A 26027-nucleotide genomic window follows, 5' to 3' on the forward strand; every position below is an offset into this window, starting at 1 on the left:
AGGATAGCTTGCTGGAGCCCTCAAGAAAGTGAAGTGTTTTCCGTGGAAGAGAGGGAGAGTACAATAGTTTGCTGAGTGTGGTTCTGGCCGAGTGTGTTGACTTTGCTGCTGGCAAGATGGTTGGGTTCACTGTTCTGCTTGCTTTAGGCATCTTTTTAAATTGTAGCCTGTGTTCTATATAGCAAGTACTTAAAGATTTTCTGATTGGCACATCTTAGAGAAGTAAATGCAAAATGAAGGTATTTCATAAGTGTACAAGATGGAATTGCTTACATGTTAAGTGGATATTCAGCTCTCTGTTTGCTACTTATTTTGGATTAGATTTTGAAAGCTAGATCTATCTATATTTTCTGGTTATTGTAAACTATCACCTAGGTCATAAGCAGTCAGCTTCCCAATTTGCAGAAGATACTTTGCTTGGCCTTGGAAAGTGTCCTTCCATTGCTCTCTGCACTTACTGTCTGACCTGCTAATGGAAACAGAGGTTCTTTATAATCCCAAATGAAGTGTTCCTTTGAGCAGATTTCCTAAAGGAATATTTTCTAGCATCTTCTGGGAATGGAGTGCAATTGAATTTGCAGCATGGATCCCAGAGCTGTTCAGCTTTGCAGAGCTGCTCTTTGTGAAACTTCAATCCTGTGCTATAGCAGGAAAGACAATTAGATGTAATTTTCCAAGATTTGGTATTTCCAATAGTCAGTATACATTCATCTTTTTCTTCCCCCCTCTAAAACAAAACAAAAACTTTACTAAAAGGCTCTTCCATATTTGACTAGCCATTCCAAAAATAAGAAACTGTCACAATTGAGGTTATACCCATGTGCTTATCTTTCCCTCTTTGTATCTGGATTTTACTATAGTCTTTAAGTATGGATACGTTGTTTCTTAAGTTATGTAGAAAAGACATGCATGCTGTGTCCTTCTTTATATTATTCTGATTATTTCAGAGGAATTCCCATATACAAAAGACGCCTCTAGGTGTGACATCTGTGCAGCTCAGTACTCTGCTTACAAAAGTTTATAATGTTGAAGAAGCCATGCATCCAATTCTGTAATTGCTAGTTTTGATATATTGGCATAGTAGTTATTTAAATTGTATACTGCTATAGCTGGTCTGCCAAATATTCATGGTCACTATTGTGAGTTGTTCTTCCCTTTGACAATATGCAGGAGTCCCCACAATTTCCACAGCTCAATTCAGAAGACAGCTAAGAAGTAGAAACACATTTTTATGTATAAAGTCTCTTACAGTTTCATGTTGCTATGCTTAAAATTTCTCATTTAATACATTTTAATGGAGAAGTTATTATGCAATAAAAAAAATGTATCATAATACCTAGGTTTAAAGGGGAAAATTTATTCTGGATCCCCTGTCTAGAATAATGGACACATAAATTGAAAGGTGAGACAGCAGTTGCAAGTAGTGCTAAAAAAATGTAGATTTGGATTTTTGTAAATGCAGTCGGCATCGTCACTACAGCTATAGTGAACCTCAGCGACTGTTGGGGACCCTTCCAGCGCTGGAAGGGAGAGCCAGCAGCCCCCAACCACAGCACATGAGCAGGGGCAGCCGTTGCCTGGCGGCAGGAAAACTGATCAAATCCTTGCAGAGCAAGTTTGTTCTTGTTTCAAAGTCTCTTTAAAAGTGACAATTTAATGGGACCCATTACTGTCAGCTGTGGCCGGTTCCCTCTCCCTCCTTACAGGCACTTACCAGGGAAAGCAGAGATTTATAGTATGCTGCAGCCACTCCAATGGGCTACTGTTCACTCCTCCTCCGAGTGTCTTGGCTGGCTGCTCTCCAGATGAATCTTCCCAACAGGGAAGACGGCTTCCCTGTCTCTGGAGTGTTTGACTTGCTTTGGAGCCCTGTGCACCCATAAGAAATATATATTAGGTTGTCACTTCAGAGTGTGCTGTGATCCTTGTGCGCTTTCTGCTGGTCCAGAACAGTGGTAGTGCCACAGATTTAGAAAATTTAAGCAGCACATTTCAGAGATAACTGTGCAGCCCATAATTTTTTAAATGAATGAGCATTACCACTTTTTTACTCTTTTAATTCTTTTTTTGGATCAGGGGATAAAGGCATTGTTCAGATGCTGCTACAAATGGTCTTAACTGATAACACATTTGTCCATAGTGGTGCACAGCAACTGCTACATCTATAGAAACAAGAGTGAAAACTATGTATTTTTTGGAAAGGAAAGAAGAAAGGGGAGTGCTGTGTGAACAAGAGAGATGCATGTGCAGCGCCCAGGAGCCAAATGGATGAGCTAACTAAAAAGACCTTTTATCTTATCCCAAGTCCATGTGATTTTTGTAAACTGAAAGAATGATTGTCCTGTGATTATATGAGCTCTGTGCTTGAATCTGGCCATTGATTAAAGTCTGGCAGGGGAGGGAGAAAACATCTTGCTAAGTTTTTCCTGTGTTAGATTAATAGTCCCAGTTCATTCACTCATCTCTGAAAGGTCATGTTTTCTCATTGTCAAAGTTGCCCAGTCACAGACTCTCCCTTGCTTCCCTACGGCTTGGTTGAATGAATAGTGGTGCCCAGCAGCAGTCAGGGTGGAGGCAGCACTGCATTTGTTCTGTAAGCTGTGATGCTTTTTCAGCATCTCAGTGTGATTTGTGTTGGTGTTTGCAATGAGATACATACCTCCAATTAATGTTACCTAAAGAGCCCTTATTGCTTGGAGGAACTAGTCAGTTGATTCCTCTGGCTCTGTCTGTGCAGTTGCTAATCCCTTTCACTGGCACAGGCTGGATTTCATCCACCTTCCTCAGCCTGCTTTTCCATGTTGTTGAGACCATTTTGACCGTGTGTACTGTGACTGTGTACAGGAACCAGGCAGAGGGGGATAGCCACCATCTCACGCTAAAAAATGGTGGGTTTGCCAAGCTGGTCCAGCTCCAACTCATCCCTCTGCTGTCGCCTTTGGTAATGAGTTTCAGATGTAGTGTGGAAAGGTAATTTTCTTTGACTACTGCCAGTACTAGAGAGCCAGACTTGCATGTTTCTGGGTGTTTACTTAAACTCTGATTTCTACTCTCCAGGCATCCAAGGTTTTAATGGGTAATTCTGTGTAAACAGAGCTTGTCACTGAATGTGAGGGAATGAGGGCGTAGCATAAAGTACTAAGTACAAGACATTACTTGCCAGATTTCAAGATATTTGATACAACATACTTGTTTAGACATCAACTGTCAAAACTAAGAGAAAAGAAAAAATAGTGTGAGGACATAATTAACGTGTGTTGATGAGTCATTCACATAGATGCCTGAAAAATGTACCAGGCAGCGTAATGCTCAAGACATCTGTTTTATTTTTGGCATGTTTATGTCAGTGATATTTCTTCTGAATATTTTTGGGCTGCTTTCTGCATTCTTTTCAGATGTCACTTCATCCCTTCTCAGAAACTTCTCTGCTGCAGATTTGGGCACATTTCAAAACTCTCCTAGCTTGGACAAAAAGCATAGAAACATGCTGGGTCTTGAAGACAAGCGGGAGCCATACTGCAGCATGCACAGAGACAGCTCTTCACCAGCAATCACGGGCACCCACTGGGCTGGCCAGGCTCAGGCTGGGGTGCCGCCTTAGCTCTGGGTGGGTTGGGGAGAGAGCAAGAGAACATCTGGCTCTGCACGCAAACTGTGCAAATCTCTCTGCTAGAGCAAGGGGAATTACGCTTGGGGGATATATAAATATTTGTGGCATAGTTTGCATTGTTTTGGCTGAGCTGTTAGCATTTGATTGGGTGGGTTAGGAGCTAGCTCCGCTGTAAATTCAGACGATGCTGAAATGCAGGGATTTTTTTTGTATTGGCTGACAATTAGTTAAAGCTCCTGTGCCTCTTCTGAGAAATGACTGTGGTACCAAATATGTGCAGGAGCTCTTCAAGCCTTTGTGGTGAAGGCTGGGAGGGGAGGAGGAAGAGGAGCATGCAAAGCCTGCCAGTGCAGGGAATTTCCTTGGAGCATGCACATACTTTCTATCTTGTAGGTTTGTGTCTGAGCTTGTCCTTTTCTCTTCACATGTTTCCATCTCTGCCAGCAGCTAAATGGAGAGCCTAATTTGGGAGACTACTACAAGTAATTGCAGCATAGTAATTGCATAGCTAACATGAGTCTTCCTTGTCCTGCCTGCTGCAGGAATCTGCATGTCACTGCATGTGGGTGTAGCTTGGTGGGGATTTTCTGTTTGTTTTTACTAGGAGGTCTACTTCTTTCTATGTCTAGTAAAATTGTGACATTGTTCTTGGAAGCTGGTCCACTTGAAAGCCCAATGGATAAAACCAGAGACTGAAATGATGAGCATAAACCAAAATCAGTCATACATTTGGGGGATAACAATTTGGAAAGGCTTTCTTGATACTGTGCTGCCATGCAAGAGAACAGCTACATAAATGGTTTGGAAAAGTGTCATTCTTTACGAAGAAATACTGCGCTTAATTAATTCTTGCTCCTGGGAGGTCAACCTGGGGCACTCATTATTGTCTTAATTGGTGGTATAAATCCTGAGGCACTGGAGGGGAAGAGAGAAAAAAACGATGAGCAGTTAACAACATACAGCCCTTTGGATAAGTGCTAGCCAGTTGTACGGCCATCCTAGTGACAGTTTATGGTTTTATTGGGTTATAGGTCTGGTCCTCTACAAATTAGGTTAAAGGGAATTGATTTGCATAAACAAAAGTATAAGAAAATAGCAAAATTCAATAATTCATTCCTGAGTTCTCCATTAAACTGTGTGAAATAACTCAATGCGCTGCAGCTCAGAAAAGCGTTTCTCTGATCTCCTGTTATTCGTATTAAATTATATTCATTACTCTTCCCATCTGGAGTTTGCTAGCAGGCCAAAAATCATCCTACAGACGTTACTGACAGGAAGTTAACTGTAACTTTTTAATTATATACACTTCATCTCCTTTTTTTTTTTAATTTGAAGAAAGCAGATGGAAGTGCACACCAGTGCCTTCCTTTCTGTTTAAATTACTGAAGTGGAGAAGCAGAAAATCTCAGCCGTTCCTTCCCCTCACATATTGTTTCAGGGTGATGACTGTTCTGTCTGGCGACTTTGACGTATTTGCTAAAAAGGTCAGAAGTTCAGTGAAAATTGAAATTGTGGAGAAATCCACACATGGTCTGAGGGATGCCGCGGTACCTTTGCTGGAGAAATCCAGTTGCTGCAGATTTGTACCTGATTGAACACATCTCCCCTTTTTTCGTCAGTAGCTGCCTCTCTGCCACCTGACAGTTTTGATTGTTTGGAGCATATTTTTAACATTAAGCCAAGGTTTGTGTAATCAGAGTATATGTTGGTGTGGGGCACCATGGAAAATGAGGTTTGTTTCCAGCCTTACCAGTGGCTAATGGCTAATTGGCATTAGTAACACCATGAATAATTTCCTTCAAAACTGGCTGGGGTTTTTCCTGCCCTCTGAGGCTCGCAATACTTTTTACCTTAGAAACTATTAGGATTTATCAGGTAGGGCCTCCTCTGTCTTTGCTGGGGAATTTTTTGCAGTAGTGGATGAGGATGAGTGTCCCTCATGAAAAAGATCCTGAAACCTTTCAGACTTGTCCATTTGTGTAAAAATAATGAAAAGGAAATAAGCCTTTTTTCCCTCCTAGTGGGTTGCTTTTAGGTCCACAGTTCTGGATTCCCGTATGCAAAACATGAGATAACACGTGCTTATTTTTATGAAGTGTTTCAAGTTCTGTCAATTTAAAAAAAAACCTAATAATTTAAAAATAGTTTCAATGGAAGGTTATGGCTGCTCTTCATCTGCAGAATAGATAGCTAGATGGAATAAAATGTGGATGGTGAGCAGTTTCTGCTGGAAATAACAGCAACAGACAAACCTCAAGCACTTTTCAGAGTGGGCTGGTGCCCCTCTTCTGCCAGGCATCTCTAGGTGCTCTCTACAAGCTATTGACATTTAACAACATTTATTAATTTGTTTTTGCAAAGATCTGCCTGTCCTGCCCTGACATACATCATCAGCACAATTTCCTTGCTTCCTGGCAGTGAGCCTTTCTCTACTTATTGTTGTAGCTGCTTCCATTTTGCGCCAGCGGTGGTTTCCAGCCGCAATGTCAGACAATTAATTTGTTTATTCTGCAAGAAGTAACTTCCAAAGCATGATAGACAGTGCGGACATCCCGGAAAAGTCCTGTGCATCTGGGAATGCGCTCGTTTTGGCTTCCTTTTAGATAGCTGCTTTGGCAGCTTGCATTACTTGTGGCGTCTCATGTTCTCGCTGCAGCCATTTTACAGTGTCTTTTGGACTATACAGAGTCAGCTAACAGTGTATGTTAGGGGGTTTAGGTCTTTTGCGAGCCTTTCTATGCAACTCTAGTTGTGGGATTGCGTGTTATCAAGGTATTTCAGAGCAACTATTCCTGGTTAACAACTAAAAATTGTGTGTCTCTGCCCTAACCTGACCACTGATCCTACCAGGATTTTGTGAGGGAGGGTTTTTTTTTGTTCATTGGCTGCTGTTACCTCTAATAAACATACTGCAAACTGCATTCACTTTGTGAACATACCTGGGCAATTCCTTGGACACAGAGCAAAGTAGTTTTGTGCAGATCTCGTTGCTGAGAGAGACCTTAAATGTCTCTGTTGATGCTCCAGAGAGAGCAGGAGTGGGGGACTTGACTTTGCCTAAGTGCATTTTACAGGGTTAGCAAGGATAAAGGGTAGCTTGAATGATTAAAATAAATGGATTGAAAAGAGGCTATGCATCACAAACAGGTTTATTTTGTAAAAAAGGTACATATTCACACAGCCACTATTTCAGAATAAAGCCAGTGGAAGAGATTTCAGGTAGGTTATGGGCTGGATGTTCTTTTCAGTTGTTGTTGTTTTTTATCTTTCCCTTCAGAGCTCTGCCAGTCAGAGTTTATAAGTGACTGATAAACTGTATGATAGAAAAGTCCTTCCTACTCATTTGTTTCTTTTACGATAAAGCAGCAACACACTCAGAAGCTTAGTTTGCAAATTTACCAACAAATGGCCTCTAAATCTGCAGGAGTTGTAGCTGGCTGCCTGTATTTGCGGGCAATCAAAGCTGAACCAGATGAAATAAGCAGGTTGTTGAAACAGATTGAGCTCACTCACAATAGCCCTTCTCTGCTGATTACGGTGTCCCTGGCTTGCAGCGCAAGTTTGCAGCTCGTAAGCTCACCACATCTGCAAGTAAGATCTGGCATGCCCAATGCTGGCAAAATGTTTTTAAGACGTTGCTGAGATCAAATGATCCATCTCTTCATGCGATGTGCATAACCTGAACTCTGAATCGTCTGACTTGCCAAAATCAACTGGACAGTGAAGGAGAGGTGGTTGTATCCCTTTCGGATGCATAATGGTAGCAGTTCATGCTAACAATTCGTAAGACTTCATAGGCTTAAACACTTCACATTATCTTGAGGGCTCATCCTTAATGACCTCCTTCGTATTCAGATAGCCAGTGGCATATTGGCATACAAAATATCACTGAAATAGTATTCTCTGTGGGCACCACTGCTGCGTGCAGAGCTCTCTAATTTTGGCAGGCAAATACAAAGAAAGTGAGAGGTGAGTGGGTTGAGGTGGGTTTTTTTATGGCATTGTTTGAAGTTAGATTGACTAGATAGGTTATTTAGGTCTAAGCAACAGACCTAGTAGACTGGGTTTATTTGCTGCTTGATGCATATGGTTTCACATATCACTCTGCTTTCAGCATGGCAGATAAGATAGCAACACAATTAAAAGTGAAAAATAATCTGCCTGCTCTGCCAGTGGTGGATGCTCAGAGAACACACGCTGATACAATAGATTCCTGAATAATTTATACTCAGCATTTTTTCCTTGCACTCCGTAAATGAGGACGCCTAATGTGGCATGGTCAGAGTGATACTCTATCTGTCATCCATTAAGATAACAAGATTGGTGGGCCTGGGAGGAGCGCTGTGTGGTGCACAGAAAAGATGAGATTAAAAATTGAAATATTTGTCCAAAATGCTGTGTACAAAGGGTGTCAATAGAAGCAGCTACGAAGAACAGAATTAATGCGAAAGTGTGATTTCTGCAAAGCTTTGTTTGTCTTTGCTAAAATAAAAACACAAGATCCATATGCCTTTCAAAAGTTGTGGATAAAAGGAATATTAGAACACATCACTGCTCCTGACAGACCTTCGGTTGCTTCCTCTACTTTAAATTCAAGTACTTTGTAAGTGCTATTGAAAACAATTATGTATGGCAGTGATGCTTTATGTCTCACAGATTTTTTTTTTTTAATATATATATATTCATAAGGCATTTTAGATTACAGAGAACTATTTGTGCTTGGTTTTGGCACAGCAGTGTCTCATCTCCCATCACAAGGTGTTAATTTGGGCAGGATGCTAAAAATATTTGCATTGAAAATTATTCATGTAAATATTCAGCCAAATTCCTTTCCAGGTGAATGTATTACAGTAGTAAGTAGGAGCTTGTTTTCCAAGAGCCAGTAGGTGCTAGAAGTTGATCAGTTTATAAGCAATGGTGGTTTGCTGTCTCTGAATTTTCTGACTACTTCTTAAGGTTAGGTCGCATTCAGATTTTCTTGGGCTTTGAAGAAGCTGGTGGCGTTGTGAGATCAGATGGAAATCATCTGACAAAAAAGCAGCTGGAGGAAAACTTAGGCTTGCTTCTAACTTTGCTATATTTAGTGAACAGGCCTGTGCATTATACCTGTGCTACCTGTATCCCAGCCTTGAAATGGTTTAAATGTGCTGTTCTGTCTAACTGGCAGCAAGCTCCCACTCTGCTCACCCCGTGTCCTGCAGTGTTTTCTCTTGCTGCAGAGCTGCAGGTAACCAAAGCAGGTGATATCCAAACTGCTCCCGCCCGCCCCGCCAGGGGGATAGACAGGACACTGTCTGGTTTTTAGCCCAGTGTCAGATTCACAAGATGTTTCTGAGCATGACCCTGCTTGCAAAACTTAGGGCTGAACAGGACAGGTTATGGAGGCGGGTGGGGAAATCAAGCCCTCACACTCCTTGCCTGCCAGTGCTTGAAATCATATCACTCCCCTTACAATGGCTTTGGTTTGGAGCTTGTATGCAAAGAAACAAAATCACATGTATAATCTAGGCATTCTTTTCAGCGCCTGCCTGAAGGAAAATTTAAAGATAAATCTTTTTGGTGATGTCTTGCTGAGATTTTAAAATCAGCTTGCAACAAATCTCAGTAGAAATCGTATTCCAGTGTTGTCTTAGAGAAGAGTACACAGGGAGTCGGCATTAACATAACTGTTGAGAAACATGTCACTAGTTTTGGGCAAGACCACATTAAACCTTTTTCTTTTTTGCCTGAACATTTTATGTGAACAAGTTCATTTTTCTTTCTGTTTTGTGGGTAGCGACGAGAAGAAAATAAAATACAGGTGTTAAAAAGTAATTTGCAAAATGGCAAAGCTTCCACGATTAATGCTCTCATTCATCTGTATCTTTCACTCTGTAGGACATTGATCGTGGAGGTTAAGCTGTTGAAGAAACTGCCTTCATTTCCACCGGGAGATCTCTTTCTGAGTTTGTTCTTCTTTAGCCTTTTATACTAGTAATGAGTTCATGAATGCTTTATAATTGCTGTCTGTGGAAGTTGGATCACCTTTTTCTTTTGGACTGTGTGGTCAATGTTGTATGGTAGCGACTGAGATAGCCTCCTCTGCTTTCCTTCCTGGTGGGCTGTAATTAAACCCTAGGTTAAAAGGATGCAGAACCTTGATCTAAATTACGGAACAACTGATCAGTCAGTGGGTATCATTAGCTGCTGGTTATATTTTGGTGAAGTAGATGTTTATTTAGAGGAGGCTGTTTTCTCTTTTCTCTGTATTGGGTGACACTTTTGAAGCTCATCTTTCATTTTGAGTAGTGCCTGTGTCAGTAAACCAGAAGCCTCTTGAGCATGGATGCACGGCAGCTTGTGCCCCAAAACATGTGCAGGCAAACAGGAGGCTTTGGGGGTTGGGTTTTTTTGTAATTATGCCACTTGTTCAGCATGATGAGTCAACTGACATGGTCATTTTTGTTTGTTTGAGCCATATTGTTTTCTCCTTGTCAGGCTGGTGGTAGAAGAGTTATTCCATCCTTGACTGTGGGTGTTAATTTACGTGCAGCACTGGATCAAGCTGGGTGGCTTCAGGGGAAGATGCTATTCTTGCCTTTCCCTGCCTTTTTCCAACTAAAAAGTGGTGACTGAATAAGCAATGCAGAGACCTTTGAACCAACACAGCTCACGCTTTCTGTCTGTTGAATTAAACCAAAATAGATGCCCTAGACACCTCACTGTTCTAGTTAGCATCATCAGCAGTTGCCACAGAGCTGGGCATCTCAATTAGGGGAATATCAAAGGAAGAAAGTAGTAAGTGAATATCACCATAAATTTTCTTCTTGGCAAGTAAGAAAATGTATGCACGTTTGCCATGCTTTCCATTGCAAAGATTCAAGCAGTGTTAACGAATAAACGGCTGGAATATAAAATAGCAGTGTTATTGATGACTTAAAGAATTTTAATTGTCTAAACAAATAGCTTTAAATTCTTCTCTGTTTAGAGCTTAAGGAAAAGAAAGAAGTGAAGAGTTTTTATTTACCTCTTTGATGGTAGTATCAAGTATGTTCTAAGTCAGAGGAGCTAACCTCAGGATGAGGCTTGCCTGTGCAAGACCTGCAGAAAGGGGTTACGTGATTAAAATGACATTTTTCAGTTCTGAGTGAATCTGAGGTATTTTCATAACATTAGCATCTATATCATGTTGGGTGTGCGAGGAATTTACGGCCAGCCCTTACTGACTGTGCCTGCCCTACCACTCCCTGATCATATGGCCAGAAACTCTCTTAGTTAACTCTGAACAATAGGGGTTTTGGACTTTTTACTACCTGCATATCTCGGTGAGTGTTTCTAGGAGAGCCAGTTTTGTAGCTTACCATGATTGCATCTTTAGACAAATGCATTGTGGGCGTGGAGCTATCGTCTGCTGCATGAAGTTTACTGTTTCCCTGTAGGGTCTAAACATGTGGCTCGTTGCAGAGTTTTAACCTCTCAGGCCCTTCAGCAAATATTAAATTGCAAACCGTTCTTCCATAATACTATGATGTTGACTGAAATTTGACCCTGGTGCTTGTTGAAATGATATTCAAAATCTGAGTGAGAAGGTTAAATAGTGCTGTCAAATTTCCGAATCTCTGTTGCAGAAATGCTTTCACTGAATATCTGTGGGTTCAGATCTAAACTGTAATCACCTTTTTGTTGGTTTTTTTCCTCTTCATTATTACGTGGTATTATCTGAAGTTTGGTTTTTCATGCAGATAGAGAAATAACTTGGGTTTTGCCTTTTTTTTTTTCATGCCTCCTAACCTTTATAGCTGGTTTTCTCCCTTTTATTTGTCAGAGGAACCCAGTCAAATGGTGTTACTTAAGTATAAATGAGACCTCTAGTTTTCTTTAATTTCTGCTCAAGATCAGTGTAATTACTTGATTATTTTCACAGCTGTATCTGAATAAGAAAAAAATGCTGTAATTGGCACCTTTTACAAGTTCACAACTCAATAACCTGATGCTAGAACTCTTCCACCTGCAGAAGCCTCATTAATTGCTGTTGGAGTTCCAGCAGCTGAGAGACCTGGGTTTCTCGTTTTACGTGCAGCATTCAAATCAGGGAATCTCTGCAGCAACAAAAATAGATGGGACCTTCAGGCTGAAAGAGGCTGTTGGTTGTTGGATGAGTGTTTGCCTTCCAAGTGGATCTGTTAGGAAGGCTGTTGTTTACTGAACTCATTACTACAGCCATAAGCCAAAACTATTTTTGTTTGAGCTTTTTTGTAAAATCTGGGCCTTAATTTCCTGAATGCTGTTGCTAGTTCTAGTTCTGTTTATTTTGGCCGTACGTTGCATTATTTAATTAGTTTTTATTTAAGACAAGAGTCTTCTGTTTGAAGAAACAGTACTAAATTATAAGAAGACTGAGTCTTTAAAGATGCCATACTTCAGCCATAACTTTGAATTTATTTTGTTATTTTAAAGCAATGTTAGTGCCTGTCTCTAAGGGTTATGGGAAGCTCAGAAGTTTGATTTCTTTTTTTTCTTGATTCTAGGGCTTTTTCCGCAGGAGCATCCAGAAGAACATGGTTTACACATGTCACAGAGATAAAAACTGTGTTATCAATAAAGTTACCAGAAATCGCTGCCAGTACTGCAGACTACAGAAGTGCTTTGAAGTGGGAATGTCCAAAGAATGTAAGTTTTCTCCAGAAACAATTCATTGTTTGTCATATCCTATATATACATATATATATACAGCAGTCCCAAGGGAGAAAAATGTTTTGCCATTATGTTCTTGAAGCTGTTATCTGCATTCATATGCAGAGAAAGGAGTATGAATTTTGTACACAACTTCAGACCTGTACTTAATGAACTTTGCAGCCTAAATGCCGTCAGTAAAGAACTTTTACTGCAACACACTGCCTGTGTGGGTGTAAGAACGCCTAAGTGGATAATTTTGCCAGGTTTTCTAAAGGAACTAATGCAGAGATTCTTGCTTTAGACTGGATTATCTCCCATGTGCTCTAGAAATAGCTTCTTGGGGCAAGGGTGTAAGCACAACAGCACTGGCTTCTTAAACTTCATCAGAGTTTTCCGTCCTCCTTCTGCCTTGCAGACCCACTCATGGTCTTGCTGGGCCTGAGGTCAACGCAGGCTATTATTTCATAAGGGCTTCCCCTTGGCAGGAAGCAGACTTCTTCAGCCTTGCACCTTCTCCCCTGTGCCAGTGCTGATGCTTATGGCAGGGGTTTTTCTCTTAGCAGTAGCACCAGTTTGTGCCCTTTCACAAAACTGAAGGTGAAATGGCCTTGAGTGTTCTGTTCTTTCTAGTTGGAACTGGCAGTGCTCTTCTAAACATGCAAAGCCAGTAAACCTGATTATATAAAGGTACTGCCAAAGGATTTTCCTCTCCTTTTCTAGAAATCTTTGGTTTGCCCTTTAAATTAATGTTTTAAAGTATTTAGGTAGAAATCTGTGATTTTTCTTTTTCTAGTTTATCGGTATCCCTGTCAAGCATGAAATGTAGCTAAAAATGCGTTCTCAGATCCCTATCTATGGGGTAATGATTCTGAAACCTTCTCAGTTTTGACTGGAATGATTGCAGTAGCAAAAAATCTTTTGTGTAGTGATTTGCTTGATTGTTGAGGGATTTTACCTCTATCAGGGTGTCGTGGTTTAAATAGGGATGTTCCTGATTTTAGTCAGTCAATTCCAATATAAACGCTTCCACATTCTCCTTCCTCTCCTCTCAGGGGAAGTGTTGAGGAGCAGAGAAAGAACCGGGTGCGTCTTTAGGACTTCTTTGCAGCATTTCCAGCTCCTTTTCATGGAAATCTGAAATTGCTGTTATTGAGAAAAGGGCCACGATCAAGTTTCAGCTGGAAGAGAAGCTCTTAGAATTTCCATGATTTCACTGTCTTTGCTGGGTTTTCTAGTTTTCTCATGTGCCTGAAGTGCATTTATCTATACTTATGTGTAGTTTTACTGGAGTGCCGACCATCGTGGGAGTAAAGTAGAAGGTAGACTAGATACAAAGATGCACAAAGATATGAGACTGAAAGAGGTGGATTTTATTGTTAGGTGTTTGACCACATAGATATCTGTGCACGTGAAGCTTTTTTTTTCCTTGATAAAAGCAGTATAATGCAGTTTGGAAGAGAAGAAAGAAGACTTTTTTCGCATGAGGGCTTGTTGAGCTTGAATTCTTAAGGATTTTATTCACGATATGAAATAGTAATCTTACTAAATGCTGTAACTTCTCACCAGAGTAAGTTTTAGAAATACCAGCAGTATTTCCAACATATTAACCAAAGTTACTTTGGGTGAAGTATAAAGACTTACTGCCTTTAGGATGATGGATTGTTTTCTCCCATAGGGTAGCTGGAGCTTTGCCAGCAGAAGTTAAGGTTTCGGTCTGCCTTTTTCTTTGGGTGAACTGAGTGAAATTGCCCTTTGGCAGTTGCCTTTATCTCAAACCACTACAGACACTGAAAGGAGGATAGCAGGTTGGAGGGGGAACAGAGGATACTGGGGAGAAGTGAGGGATGTCCTCCGGCTGCATTTCTGTAGAAGGCATTTGCAAAGGAATAGAGAAATTATTTAAAATGTCATCAGTTTGAATGCAGCGTGTGTTGTCTTCTGGGTTTAAGAACTAAGTCTGAAGTTATTCCATGTTATCCCTTCATAAACAGGAGCTTTTAATCTCTTAAGAGATTTGAAAAACTGTTTTCTTATTTCACCTTCTTTCATACATGTCTCGAGGTTTCTACTCCGCTTCTTTAGAAGTTTATGTAAACAAAAGCACATTTATCAGTGGGCTTTTTCTTACCAAATAGAGTTTTTTCTTTTACCCTGGTACCCTATTCACATTTTGGTTTTCTGTCTTCTGTTCCCTTGTAACATGAAAGCCATGAACAAAGGACAGAAAAAGGTATCAGGGAAGTCTCATAGGAAACAAGCCTGCAATGCTCAGAGCAGTCCCAAATGGAGAAATAATCGTGGTGGGCAGCTGCAAATAGGAACCACAAGGTCTGTTCCCAGGAGCAAAGGAGGAGTAAATGCAGAGTTTCAGTATACAGAATAATCTGCTTAACGCTACAGTTCTGTGTTTATTTGTTCTGTCTTTAAAGGGCATGCAAAAGTACTTGCATATGTGACACTTTTTAAGCTTAATGAGGGTTACACACAATCATCAGAGATAAGATGAGAACTGGCTGCCTAGCCAATGTGATAGGTAAACTTTTAAGAATGGAGGTGCAGTGTTTTGGAAGAGAAGAGGTAGAGTCTTCCTTGTATGCTTTTATCTTCTTTTAGAGAATGAAGTGAGATAGAAGGAATGCACCACATTTGCATTTCTTTATAGGTTGTTTTGTTCATGCAGGGGAAAAAAAGTTATCTTTGACCTTATGTTACTCCCCAGATCTGATCAAGGCAGGTCAATAACAAGACTGCCTCCAGGGCAGGAGTGGAGTTATTTGCCTTGCGATGGTATCTGCAAGACCCACTGACACTGGATCCTGCCAATGTAGGGACTGTCTTTCACTGTGTAGTCACTGTTGCAAAAGGTTTGTGCTCCAGGTAGACAAAACAAAGAGTGTGAGGGGAAACAGCATAGTGATGACTCTTTTATCATCCTGCAGTGGGGCAAAACACAGCTTGAAACAAAGCCCTGCTGTCTTTCACAGAATCACAGAATCCCAAGGGTTGGAAGGGACCTCAAAAGATCATCTAGTCCAACCCCCCCCGCAAGAGCAGGGTAACCTATTTCATCATATGCCTGCCTTTCTGAACCCCCTGAGCTTGTGTCCCTGCAGCCTGACCTGTCCCTAAATGCTTGGAGCCAGCCCCTCCACCAGCATTGCCCTGGGTTTTGGTTTTGTTGTGTGGTTGTCCCACATCAGTTCATGCATCCACATGCACCGTGCGAGTGCTCCGCAGTGTGTAGGTGCAGCTGAGGCTCTGATCCCCACTCCAAACTATTTCTGTCCTTCTTACCCTTCCAGCCTGTTAATTTTTTTAATTAATATGTAGACACAAATGGTGATCACACAGGATTTTATTGCTGCTGCTGAAATAGGAAGGCTCCTGAGGCTGACAGTGGCTCATTATGTGATGGCGAGCCTTAGGAAACTAACCTTTGCCCTTTTATTACGTGATCTCTGAGCCGATGTTGAAGCACCATCCTTGCCCTGACCCCAGGTGTCAGCAAGCAGCACACTGTTGCCTGGATGTACGGACCTTGGTCCTCGGGAGCTGGAGTGGGGTCACGAGTACAGCGCTGCCTCGTGCAATTAAGGGAGAACGCAGGAAGCTGGGCACAGCTCTTGAACAATAATGGGCTCTTTCAAGCAGGATGCTGGAACATATGCTTACTAAGGTGAAGCCTGCCCTGAAAACCTAAACTGGGTTTACTGCAGGGTACAAGCGGGAAGAAAATGGAACTTCCTTCTGCCACAGCTGCTCAGCCTAGCCCAGCAACTCTTCCACTTCAACCCTCTCTTGTGAAATCTGCAGGCAGCAAGGACTGTGACTGTGCTTGCTGATCTTTGGAGTCCCCCTCAGACGTACACCCAGCCCGCATACCAGGGTCTGATGCAGAGAAGTCTCATGTAGTGAACTCTAATAGGGCAAAATTATAAAGGCACAGAATTATTGTTCCAGATTGCTTCAGTGCACTGAAGTGTAAATCTGCTTACAATTAGCCTCTCTGGAGGGAGGGAAGGAGGAAAGGAGGGAATGCAGGGAAATTACCATGAAGCGGAGAGAATCCAGTTTTTGTGCTCAGTATTTATTTTAGTTTGGTTCGGTTGGGTTTTTCTTAAACTTGTGCAGAAATGTCTGATACTCTTTATCACGGACTTGAAAGTCTTAGAATACTTGAATGTTCATGCTTCTCGGAACATACGATTGCATTCTGCTCCTGAGTAATAGAATGAATTGATATACTTATTTTAATTCTGGTTTTAAATTGACAACCAGGAAACAGCAACTTAAAGAACTGTCATATTTGTATTTTTCATCTTATAATCCTGTTTCATTTTCTTTTAGACTCCTTAGTGAAATGTGTTCCCATCTCCAGTGAGTGTCTAGTCTGCATAGCTGTGTTTGAGAAGTTCATGCAGATTCCACTGATGTAATTTTAAAGTGTGTTAATTAGAACACATTAACTCTCTGTTCAGAATATTATACTGAGAACTGAACTGCTTTTTATATTTATAGCCAAGAGAAAACACTGGATTTAAGAAATATTTCTGCTTTGCTATGGGCTAGATTTTTAACTAGATGCCTAAATACCACACAGTGACTGGGGGCTCTTTCAGGAGTTCCAGCATAATTGCCTGGCCTGCTTACTTGACATGCTTTCTCAAGAGGCACCAGCTAAATATCAGAGTGGAAATCACAACCTCCTGAGTTCTGTGCTGGGACTAACTCCTTTCTCTAAATATTACAAGCTGATAAGACTAGCTTTCCTATCTTGAGGCGTGAAAATGATAAGTTCTTTTACATGGGCTGGGGGACCTAATATTGTAAGTGCTCTGAAGGTGAAAGATTGTGAAAATACCAATTCTGAAGAGATTGAGTAAATAAATAGTGGAGAAACCGTGCCCCAGCCACATAGATCACAGGTTTTTCTTTCTGTTAATTAAGGCTGGGTATTTATTTTTTCATTCAGTTGCCTATCACATAGGAATGTTTGTATTTATTTTCAGGCTAAGAAGGTGGGAGCTTTTAAAAGTTAATGCCAAATTCTCAGTATCACTGATGGGGAGATGTTTTAAGATGGGAGCAAAGCCAACATGAAGGGTTTCATGCTAGAAAACCCACAGTGCACTAGTATCAGTCTGTCCTCTGGCAGAGATAATGCACACTTTGCTATGCAGGGTGGCTGAAAATGATTTCTATACAATTAAAATTCTCTTGTAGAGAACTGGTTTCTATTCTTCTTATTGCACGTTGTTTTCCATGGTTAAACAAACATCGCTTGCTTTTCACATTGGTTTGGTGTCTTCAAAAGAGCCGGTCTGGTTTTCTTTTCTCCTTTTGGGGTCTGCCTCTTTTGTGTGTCCGCCTTTCCCCTGATTTTGCATGGCTTTCACTTGCCAGCTTTAATGTTTAAAGGAGCAACTTAGATTGAATGTTATTATCCATAATTTACTCTATGTTCTGTGAAGATGGTTATGTAATAGCAATAATTGCATCAACTCACCTAATGAGCTTTCCCTCCAGTGCCATGTACAGCAGATTAATAGCCCATGAATTCATTTGCAGCTCGTTGTGCTTCAGAAAAGTATTTCAGGCAGCAATTAATAAACTGCTAAAGAAAATAACATAAAAAATGATTTTTTTTTATTATGTTCACTCTCCAGCTGAACAATTTATTGGCACCTTTCATGATGCGGCTAAGTAAATTCTCTCCTAATTTTTCAAGCAGAGCATGATTAGTGAACCCTGCTTAACTCAAGACTGTTTGGTAATTAGTCTGATTTTTATATCCTGAAATGTTAGGGAAAAGTATGAATAGTGTCTTAAGGTTCTCTTTTTCTTCTGTTCGCTGCCTTTTAGGCATTACGCAAATAGCTGTAACTTTAAACCATAACACACTACTGCTGCAAGTTTATTTTTTCCCCCTTTCTTGTGTAGAAAACCCATAATAAGAACTGAAGACCTTGGCAAATAAACAACCCCTGGCACTGTTTCTGCACTGCCTGTTGTCAGCTCCAGAGTCCCATACCTCCCAAGTGGTAGGATGGAGTCCAGAGCAGGGACCCGGTCAGGGTCATGGGTGCTGCTGCCCCATGGGAAGATAAACTAGGGGTTGAATGCCACTGGGAAGGCAGATGGTGGGAGAAAGGCATGGAGAGAGAAGAGAGATCAGGGAAAGTCCAGTGTTATGCAGCATAAAAGGGAATTGAACCCAATAGGAAAAGAGCAGCAGTGAGATGCCAGGGCCTTGGCCATCTCTGTAAGGGAGGTGTCAGGGGGAAGGGAGCAACGCAGTTGTATCTGGCCAATATAGCCAGGCTGCCCTAGAATTACTTTTTCCTTGCCTTTTTTTGTTGTTGTTGGTTTTGATTGAGCACCTTTATCAAGTTTTTCATATTTTAAGTGGTTTCCTTTTCAAAAGAAACAGGTATCTTTCCCCCCCCCCCATCCAAAAGAAACAGTAGGCCTTGGCTTGCCTTTAGAAGTAGTAAAATATATCTATATTTTAAAACCTTTTCCCTCGTTTTAGGCTCTTGAGGACTGAGTAAGCATAAAGGGAATTCCTTCAATAACTTCATACAGAGATTGATTACATGTCCTCAGCTGGAAGGTACATTAAGGCTTATTCACTAAGGTATAGCTACCGTGGTGAACTTTCATCGCTCTCTGCTGTCTCTATGACAACTTGGATCCTGGCAGAAGTTACCAGGGCTTGTGTGCTCTCTGCAGCCCTTGTCTGCATCCATCAGTCCTAGTCCTCGGCAACTGTAAATGTGTGCCTCTCAAGTTTTTGCTTAACAAGGTGTTTTATTAAAGTTGTGACACTTCTGAAGTTACTCTGCTAATCATTTGTACTGCAGTAGCTGACCATGCTTTTAAAGAGATGTGCATTAAGAAAGGCAAAAGTGTCAATAGATATTAGTGGACTTTCTGAACACCACTTGATCTTGTTCCATGGAAGAAATTCAGCTGAATGGCAGAGAATCACTGTACAAGTAACTTTTCTTTCATTATAGATGAAGCCTGGAGGTAACTAGAGCCAGAGAAAAGTCTAATGTGTACAGTCTAACTTCTCCTTACACCTGCAGCATGCTCCGAAGAAATACATGTTAATGGTCAGTGGCTCTAGCAAAGTCCTCAGACTTGATTGAACCCTTTCTTTCTTTAAAAGGAGCACATTTTAATCAGAACCTGTGGAGTGACTAACACCTGTCAGTTGATGCTAGCAGCTCAGGTTTCTGATGGTTTTGCCATGTGCCACCTTCTCCAGAGGTCCAGCTCTTCCATGAGAGCATTAGTGGCACTGACACAAGTGGAACTCCCCATTTTTTTTATTTCAGACCTTTGGGATTTTTTAGGAATTGTCAATGTACTTTCCTCAGACAGCTTCCCAGTAAAAGGCATTTGGGCAGATATCTCTTACAAAGCTGCTTCTTAACATGGATCTAGTTGTTTCTGTAGCCTTTTTCTGTTAATTCTTGTCGTCCCCCCGCTTTGGGTTTGGGGTGTCCATTGACAAGTAGTCTCAGTAGTCTGGATTGTACATATAAAGACACTGGCTCTATGCATTCGTGTTGCCATTGCAGGTAGCCTTTGCCTCTTCTTGAGTGTAGCATTCCAGCCGCTTTCATGGCAGGCAAACCCCTGGATTACCCTTTCTGCCTTGTGCTGTGCTGGGCAATGCTGCTGTAGGAGCAGATGGGAAATCTGGAGGTAGCCTGGCCCTGCTCAGTCCATGCACTCCGAAGCACGGGGCTGAGGCCACACTTGCTTGGTCATGCAGATATAACTGCTGAGACCCCAATCCCATGACCTCAAAAGCTTTGTTTCAGAGCTTCCATTCTTTATGTACTCAGTTCACTGCTTTGTATTCTTCATTCAGATAATTTTCCTGTTCAGAGGCACAGGCATCTTTGATGCATCTCTTTCTCCTAATTGCCATTGCACCATGTGAGATGTACTTTCTATACTGGCACCTTGTGGCTTCTTGTGTATTTTGTTTTTTCTCTGTTTGATGCTGGTTTTTATTTTGGGATGTTGATCTGAAGGATGGAGAAATGACGATGAGATAAATATCAGTCTGGGAACGAGCAAATGGCCAGTGTCCTGAAGCTAAACACGGATTATTTGGTTGTCAGGCCAACCTGAAAATGTTATCTACAGTAGCCAAGGTTCATGAGAAATGCAGTAAATTGTTCCCAAGAGTTCTGGGAAATCTGAACTGCAGCAACCCAAATGTGCCTGAAGGACTTGGTATCAGATGAGGCACATATTTGTTCCTTCCACTTAGGAGAAACATCTTCCTGATGACTTATATCTGCAAACTTACTTCTTTGTTTTCCTGGTGATCACTTACTGGAGATGGTCGTGCATAGAACAGGTGCCTCTGCAGAAGGGAAAGACACAAAACACATGCTGGCCTCTCAGTGGAAAGCAGCTCCTGCGCTGATGGTGTGGAAGATAGAAAGCAGGCGCTTGGAAACCAGTAAGCTCTCAAAGATGTTTTAGGAAGATCGCTACATAAGTAGATGAGTCCATGAATTTCCCTCTGCTGCTGTCAGGCTCTTATGGCTTGCTTTCATCCATTGTGTGAATTGTTAGAGCAGAGGGAGTTTTCCATTGCCGTGCCTGTGATAAGCCGGCTGACACATTGCAGCTCCTCCTGCTGGGATGCTGGCCCTAGGACAGTGCTCTAAAAATAGCCTTGATTTAGCTGGACATGGTATCACATGCTCAATTTAAATACATCAGAGCAGTTAATCTCCAGTTCTTCAACACTTGTGTGGGAAGCGTACAGGATTTTTTAAAGTTAGATGGCATACAAGCAGTGGAAACACCCTTCTATCCTAACTTAAAACACTTACCTATGAAATACTATGAAAGGAAAAAGATTGTAAGGTACTGGGATTTTTAATTTCCTTTGGTCCAGAGTGAACGGAATTGATTTTGCCCCATCTCATCTTACTGCAGTACTTGGTCGCATGCTTGCATGTTTCTGAAAGCTCTTGCATTTTTAAATCTAGGTCTTACGAAAAGTCTGCCACTCAAACAACAGCTCTGAAAACTGACTTTAACAAGTTGTAGCATAAAGCCCTACAGGCAGTGCCTGTGGCTGATAGGCACTTAATCAGCTGTGGGATTAGTTCTCAGTGCCGTGCATCCATAACCATTTGCTTATTGTTGATATAAACAGATTTGGTAAGTAAATGTTGAGGAAATTATCTGACTTTTGAAGACATTTACCTGAATTTCAGAGCTAAAGCTAAGTGGAATTCTTCCTTTCCCCTGGCAAAAAGTGCAACAGAAAGCAAACATGCTTTTAGTTGGATTACAGGCATGGTTAGTCATCTGACAGACAGTTTTAATGGACTCAGAAAGACATGCTGGGGAAACATGCTGACCTACTTTTCTTTCTTTTGCTCTCATTCTTTTCCTCTTTCTCTCTTTCTCTCAACTTTTAAGCAAGTCAGTTATTAATTTTAAAGCTTCCCGTAGCTTTTGCTGAAGGAGCTGATTTTGTAATTAATTTATTTACACTTCTGCATGGAGTACAATAGATGGTTTTGGTAACTGAGTTTCATCAGGTTGTTTTCATTTCTGTTCAGAAATGGGTTACATCTGAGAAACCCATGTTCTTCCCCTTTTCCAGGACAAAGCAATCAGCTCCAACTTAATGAATGATTTAAGTCCAATCCTCTGAGAGAGGGCTTTACAAACCATTTAAAATGACAGACTAACAAAGCATATTCTATTTGTATCATTTTCAATGCATTATATTTTTAAGCCTTTTTCATCTTTAAACTTGTGTCAAGAACTGGCAGATAGCGTCACGTGTTTGCATTTGGGATTGGTTTTTCCCATGTTAAGTAGGTTGGTGCTCCATCATCAGTGTTTTCTTGGAAGGAGAACTTGGTGTTTTTAAACCTGGGAAACTCTTGACCTTAAAACTTCAGAGCCTGAAAAGAAAGCATTGAATCAGAAAACTCAGCAATATGAGTAGATTAAAACATCACAAACAGAAATACCAAATAGAATGATAAGGCAAAGCTTTTTTCAAAAGCTGGAGGCATCACCTGCAGCTTGTCTTTAGCAACAGGCACACATGCAATTCATCAAATAGCTCAGGGGTGCCAGATTACTGCCTCTCTGGCAGAGAGATGTGCTTTACTCCCTTGCCAGCAACAGAGTTCTGGAGAAGATATAACCATGCAGTTGAAGGAGTGGGAGAGGTCATCATTTGTTGACTCACCCGATGATCCAGAGACACTGTTTTCACCTGCTCTGTTTGCTCCTATTTCCATCACTGGTAGGTTTCCCGGTGTCAGTCAACCCTGGTGCAATGGGTGGTGCTGCAAATCCTCTGATTCTTCCCATCTCTCTTAAAAAAAAAATCTGGCTTCCTTGTTTTTATTTTAACTCCCAACTAGCTGATTGCAGTTTGTGTTATGGAAATAGTAGTACAATGTAAGAGAGGTAGAAAGAATTGAAATTTTCGGGAATTGCAGGAGGCTATGGGGAATAGTAGTACGTTTCAACGAATCCACAAGTTATGTATGCACTTATGAAGTGTAGTACTTTTACTTGAGTTCATAGTTGTGTACTTTTAAGAGAATGTCTCAGTGGCAGAGTGAAGATTGAAATTTATTTTTTATCTTTTTAAAAATTAAGCATGTATTTTGGCTAACATATGAGAGCTGTTTTCTCTAACTCAGGAAGACTGAAATTGGCACAGCAGGGGTTTCAACCATTTTGTAACCTGGAGGCATCAGCCTAGATGTGCTTTTATGTGATGAGCTGCTGTACAGTGTGTGTTCAGCATCCCTGGCTGCATCATAGCTTTGTGAGCTCTTTCTTACATACAAGGAATGTCTTCCCCCATTTTTCTTGCCATAGTACTTCTAGGTGCCCTCTGACACAGTTTATTTTAGTTCTAGTGGAGAGACAATGGGGAAGAGGCACTAAAAAAGGTGTCACTACTGAAATTTCGTCAAGGTGGTTTTTTTTATTTGATACAGAAGAATCATTGAGACTGGAAGACAGAACATCTGATTTAGTGAAGCTTGAGTTGCTCTCTCACAATATTGGTCTGCTTCTGTTGGGCAGGGAGCAAGCCAGGGCTCTTGTGGTTCAAATTAGATGTCTTATAAAGATGGGTGTGGAAATCCAGAGCTCATTATGTGTTTGGTCTTGTAATCCATGCTGTACAATGCCACATCATCTGGTTATCCCCTTTAAGATCTCAGGGATCAAACCTATATGGTCCTGTAACAAGTGACATGGAGAACTGTTAGTTCATAAGAGCCTTTTGACAGCATTTTTCTTCAAGAAGGATGCTTGATTTTCCCCTTTCTGTAGTTTGGAAGAGAACCTCAATGCATACTTTTATTTTTCTCTTTGGAGGCCTTTTCAGGTGAGTGCTGCTACTAAATCAGAACAATTTTAAATAATTTTAAACTGTACAAATAATTAAAAAGAGAACAAATAAAAATATGAGGACAGTAGTTATTAAGAAAAAGAAACCCCATTTTGTTTAACTCCTTCCCATTGCAAAATGAAAAATACACAGGGAGAGAAGAAAATGAGCAGAAATACTTACTGACCAGCCTGATGCAGTGACCATACAAGGAGAAAAGAAATACTTTGTCCATTTAATGCTGCAGAAGGCTTAAATCCTGTTTGTCCTAAAGAGACTCAAAGCCTTTTCTTGGCAATTATTCCTATTGTTTTCTAAATGAGTTATGGCTATTTCACATGTTTATGAGGACTATTTTTCCTACTAGATTTCAAGCATGGCAAGGCATGAACATATATAAAACCATACAGGCACATCAGCTGCCTCCCACAGGGTATGCAGTATTAAGCCCCATGTGTTGTGGGGTCTTCTTTCTTGGCTGGAGGGATAAGGTGGGGAGATAACCTTATGGTAAATGAACGTTGCAGTAATGAAGGAGGAACATGTAAAAATGTTCCCTAGAAAACAGGGTGTGGGAAGAATGAGGCAATTAAGAAGAACTGTTAGATATTCTGTCTTAACAGTTCATTGTATATATTTTTAATGAGTATTTAATCTCTAATGCTATGTGATGGATTAGAAAAGAGGAAAAGTCAGGCCTCTTTCTGTGCATACTTTCATGTTTCCCCTTCAGTGAACATTTTCTCATGGCAAATTGTTTAACGTGAACTGGTTGGAGGTGTTCCAGCACAACAGAGCTTCACTGAGGAATAACACTGGGTGCAATTCCAAAATGCAGAGTTGTCAGGATCATGTTGTGCTCAGATTTGCAAAATCTCAGGATGAGTTATGAGGCAGGGTTGTTGGTTCTTGTCTTCCATGCTGTGTGTCCTAGCCCTGCATGGCCTGGGGATCTGGGGCAGTCCTACAGCTGCTTGGGAGGTAGATGTTCATCATCGCATTCAGGAATTGAATAAATCTCTGCTTTTGGAAATCCATGTTTTCAGCCAGTGCTTCCTGTGGGAGTTGTAGCCCAGGAGCAATATCCTGAGAGGACGTCATAAAAAGCCTTCTGTAAGTATGCCTTGCATCGGCACATGACACAGTATTGGAGAAGACCACCCTAGCTGAAAGGAGGTACCAAACTTGTGTATTATGAGTTAAGGGCCCAATCCCATATTGAAAGACATGAAAGGTTAGTCATTGATATCGATGAGATACGAAGGGGGTAGAAACCACTAGTAATGCCAGTTAATTGTATGCTGAGTAGTCATTTGTAATGTCAACTGGGGACCACCATCCTCAGTTAGTTAAGGAGCAGCTGTGTGTTGAATTCAGCCTCCTTGCCCAGCTCTTGGCTTCCCTTTCAGATGTCATCTCATGTCCAAGTTGCGTCCTTTGTTTTCATAGAGAAGTCTGGGAAAACTAGGTCAGTTTATCCAAGTAGAAATTATTATTTTATTGAGTTAACTCTGTGATGACCTGCTGCCTGTTTGCCTTCTCAAAATGAACTCCCTTGTGTGCAGTAAGTCTTGCACTGAAAGTTGCAGAGGCCTCAGTAATCACTTTGATTTCAAATCAACAATAAAAAGGCTGCTTTTTTTAACATCTTGATGTTTTCTGGAAAGAAGCATCTGGCTTTGCTCCTTGTATGGTCACTATATCAGGCTGGTCTGGTGTACTGTGAAAGTGTTTAATGTAAAAAGGTTATGTGCTGGCGTTACTGAGGATATTTAAAAGATCTTATGTAAGAATCAGGATCTGATGCTGCTTGACCCTGTCTGGTAGAATTAGGCTCTTTAAGCCAGTCCTGCAGTTACTAGCATACCTTATTTCTAAATAATCTGGTCCACTTACTCTTGCTATTTCAGAACTTAAGCTGCAGACAAGAAAGCCATTTTTTTCTTTTTTAAATGAAAGAGTAGTTGGAATATATTTTAAAGAAGTTCTTTGGCATTGTACATAAAAGATAAAATATATCAAAATAGTCTGATAATTAGGTGCAGGCTTGTGGAGTGATTCTTGTCATAACAGGAATGCTGAAACAGCTGAGGTTGCTGCAGGTGTGTTAGGGGAATTCGACCCTGTAATGCCATGATGCTACTGCTGCTACATAAAGGAGGAGCACAGATGTGTGGAGAGTCTGCATTAACAGATGAAAAGCGGTATTTCTGTGTGTGGATTATGGATGGCGTAACACACAAGCAACAACCTTTGTCTCCCAGGCACTTTTTGCTTTGAAGAGTCACGTTAAAGCCTGCTGCTATCCCAGGCGCAGAGATCCAAGGCATGAGCTGAGGCTTCAAC

At 41.0% G+C, this 26027-nt stretch overlaps 1 protein-coding gene across 13 annotated transcripts in view; it reads left to right on the forward strand.

Annotated features, from left to right (window-relative positions):
- The window catches only part of RARB (retinoic acid receptor beta), a 327327-nt gene that overhangs the window by 267433 nt on the left and 33867 nt on the right, over positions 1–26027 (forward strand). For 12 of the 13 annotated variants that reach the window (XM_065666116.1, XM_065666114.1, XM_065666117.1 and 9 more), the window contains one exon: positions 12118–12259. In XM_065666116.1, the coding sequence (XP_065522188.1) occupies positions 12118–12259 (142 nt within the window). Of the gene's footprint in view, positions 1–11763; positions 11907–12117; positions 12260–26027 lie in introns of those variants that run through there. The other variant, XM_065666123.1, reaches the window with a different exon arrangement.

This window comes from Lathamus discolor, chromosome 2 (genome assembly GCF_037157495.1).
Source record: "Lathamus discolor isolate bLatDis1 chromosome 2, bLatDis1.hap1, whole genome shotgun sequence".
NCBI classification, from domain to species: Eukaryota; Metazoa; Chordata; class Aves; order Psittaciformes; family Psittacidae; genus Lathamus; species Lathamus discolor.